General features: G+C 27.0%; 1 protein-coding gene across 1 annotated transcript in view; it reads left to right on the top strand.

The window, feature by feature from the left end:
• TECRL (trans-2,3-enoyl-CoA reductase like) overlaps nucleotides 1-3,714 on the top strand; it is a 24,264-nt gene that overhangs the window by 11,688 nt on the left and 8,862 nt on the right. Inside the window, exon 4 of the mRNA XM_037735883.1 lies at nucleotides 564-607. Within this exon, the coding sequence (XP_037591811.1) occupies nucleotides 564-607 (44 nt within the window). The remainder of the gene's footprint in view (nucleotides 1-563; nucleotides 608-3,714) is intronic.

The following is a 3,714-nucleotide window of genomic DNA, read 5'->3' as shown; positions in this document are numbered from 1 at the left end:
TTCCCACTATGAGCAACCCTTCCTTTAGAACATTGATTTAAATGCTGCTTTGTACATTACTCTTTCTCTGCTCTCTATAACTTAACATATATTTTTCTTTAAGGTAAGAAAAGTAATACATCATATATTTGTTATAATAAAAATATAATTCCACTTATTACAAAACATCAAGGCAGAAAAATGACTATAATTAGCAATTTTCCTTTTATTGTTCAACATTAAAAATGAGAGTTATTTTGTGGTGTCATTATATACTTGACCACACTTAAATGTGCTTGTAAATTGGGACAAAGACTAAATCTGCTTTCAAAGAGTTTAATAATACAAATTAATAATATATTTCATCTGTAATTTATATAACATTATATTACTAAAAAAGTACAAGTGGAAAAAAATTAATATTTTAGATTGCAAAAGTATCATCCAAAAAGTTGAATTATATACTAGGCAGTTCTGTTGATTGTAGAAGAGTTATATCCAGTAATTGCTGCCTGAGTTAAGTCTATATATTTGACAATCCAAACTATGAGTATCTGCATGACATATTCTTTCCTTCTCTCTAGCATTTGGAAATAGGCAAAACACAGTATCTGTTATCAATTTTCTGGTATGTATAATATATGTGTTTGCTATTCATGCTATAATTTTGGTACTATGAAGAAGAAAAACAAACGGTATTGAGGATTTGCCATGTAGAAAATATGATATATATTTCTATAATATAATGATATAAAATGAAGTAAATATAATGACTTACTATAATTGAATCTTTAGCTCTCTAAATTTAGAATAATCAAAATGTTGTATCATCTTTAAACATTGATTAGAATTATTTGAAATACAATAAATATTTGAAAAATATATACTCAGTGATTCTTCCCAATGTATGCACATTTACCAACCTATAAACTTCCAAGAGCAAAAACCTTTTATGCAAATTTTACAGATAAACACCCTGAAAACACTTTGGCATAATCATTAATTTAATTCAAGATGAACACAGATTTTGTTTTTTTTTTTAGTAAAACTGGGCTCTTTCTATACTATTCTGATTCAATTTCTTTATAGATTGTTCTATGTAAATAAACATTTACATGGGTCAAATTGTATGAAAATCAATCTGGGTACACAAGATTCTTGATTATTTCTAAAATGTATTAATTATTTCATTGGACACTTTATTTATTTTTATTTTTTAGCTTTTATAAGCTCTATAACTCCTTGCTTTCATTCTGTGTTTATGTTTCTTTCATCCCTGTCCTTGATAATTTAGTTAACCCCCAAGATTCATATACAAGTTCACATTTCTTGCAAAGGTTGTATTAAACAGCTTTTTTTTCAACAATTTTATATAGGTCATAAATCACCCACCACTCTTTGTAAGGAGCTCTCACATGACCCTCTCTTGCTCTTTCACTCTCTATATATTTTTAGTTAATAGTTTAGGTAAAAACGTCCTCCACTGCGTTTGCTTTGAAGGGAATAGATCTTGTTTTTTTCTTTTCATCATATAGTTTGACATAGCAGGAGCTCATTACTTGTCTGAATAAATGGCACAGATAATTTATGTATTTGGAATTTCTTCAGAAATATATTGAAAATATATCACAGCCATGTAATTTTCCAATTGTGCATATTGTTAAAGGAGAGTAATTCTATGGTTCATGTGTTGTAACAGCATTAGTGTTAACCCCTGTTGTATTAAGTCTAATGTTCTCATATTAACTACTCAGTAAATAGAAGAATGAATTCATAGATAAAATAATAACCACCTATTTGGTAGTAATTTCAGTATGTTTTAGATTAATATCAGATAATTTTTCTGGTTTTTCTTCTCCTTATGGTGTTGTCCACTTTTTCAAAAAAAATTGACGATTATAATTTTTTCTGTGTAATTAAGACAATTTCCTTTTTATATAATATTTTTTATTTCTTCCCCTTTCTCAAATATAGTATGGCTATGTATGTATTTATTCTCTCTTCTCAAACGTGTATGATACTACTACAAAAGCAAACTTTTAACAAAAGTCCTTTATTAAAAAGTTACATTATTATAAACATGTTGTAGTACATTTCTTACAAAGTTAAAAAGCGGAATTAGACATAAGCAGTATTCTAATAGCTTGCATTATGCTTTTTATTCCCCAGAGACTTAAAAATTCTGCCTTCTTATTACGCTACTGATTTTTCCTGTCCACATATCACTTTATTAATCAAGTGTATTTCATACAGTGCCTAGGCAAAAATTAATAAAGCCCAGGATACTAAATTAAACAAATAATGATAGATGATAGAATAGACTATGTCTATTACCTAAAGTAGGTAAGTATGATAACTTTAATTCCACGTTTAAGCACGTAACAAGCATTTTTTATTTCAGTTATAGGTTAAACAATTTGATAAATTTTATATTTCTATAATCTACACATTTAAATATTTTAAAAAATTGAAAGTAATATAATTAAAACCTGTGCTTTTAGTTTTAGATAGTATAATATTAAGTATCTGTGAAAACCTTATTTAAAATGAAAATATTTAATGTAGTTATATTCCATAGGAAAGCAACGTTTAGAAATAAGATAGAAGGGCCACTGTCACTCTCTTACACATGTAAATTGTCATGAGAAATCAAGAAAGCTTGTTAGTCCTGAAATTTCTTAGTCATGATTATTGTTAAATCATATTTAATTTTCAAAAGTAATATATGATATTAAGATATTAGTGTTAGAAAGCTGAATCTATTATAAGACATAGTAATAACAACAAATTAGTTGATTGACCTTGCATTTAAACATAGAGAGGCCTGCTATTCATTGTAAGCAATTTAAAGTCTATTCTTCAACGTATAATAACAGAATATATGTGCATGTGCATTTGAAAGTTATTACGAGTACTATACGTACAAATAATTTTGAAAAAATAATCAACATATGTCAAGTCCAATGCATTGTAAATTATATTCCACTACAGTTTATTGTAATATAAATTAACAGTAGATAGTACAATCCATATTGTATAGAATAAACACAGGAAAAATTTATGGATCAATCATATATTATGCAATTCAACGACAAAATACCTATTTTAATTGCAAGTGTTATTTTTTTTGCGATAAAATGTTATGTTAACTAATTTTCTTATTCTTATTTTTGACCTTTGTGCTGTTTTAATATAAGAAGAAAGAGGTATTATTCATTTAAAATTGATTTTGCCCCTGTTGTTATGTGGAACCAGATTATCACCTAGTAAGAAAATAATAGAAAAATGTTGAATCGAATTATGGTTAATTCTCAGGTATTCACGTCAGATTCATCTATTTTTTAAACTATTAATGGTTATAAATTTATTTTCATCTCCCTCTGCTTTCTACTGCTCTTCTGAGTTTCCTAACATATTAAGCAAAATACATTGTAAGAAAAACAAAATAATTTACAATGTGTACATAATATTGTAAACTCAGGTTCTTATTTTGTGGAAAATTGTTTGATTTTGGTGAGTTGTTTTTTTTTTTTTTTCCTGTTTCTATTATATTCAAAGGAGTAGTCTCTCACCTCTTCATTGCTTGAAATTCTTTCTAACTTTCAGAACAAGTTTGAGCCTTCAAATATGTTCAGCTATCACAAATCTACAACAAAAAAAAAGGACAATCAAATACAGGCAAATTTATAAAGACATCAGTAGAACTTTCCACACAAATTTTAGGTGCAATCTTGT

This window comes from Cebus imitator, unplaced genomic scaffold (assembly GCF_001604975.1).
Source record: "Cebus imitator isolate Cc_AM_T3 unplaced genomic scaffold, Cebus_imitator-1.0 Scaffold1070, whole genome shotgun sequence".
Classification (NCBI taxonomy): domain Eukaryota; kingdom Metazoa; phylum Chordata; class Mammalia; order Primates; family Cebidae; genus Cebus; species Cebus imitator.
This window is presented reverse-complemented; position numbering and strand designations above follow the sequence as displayed.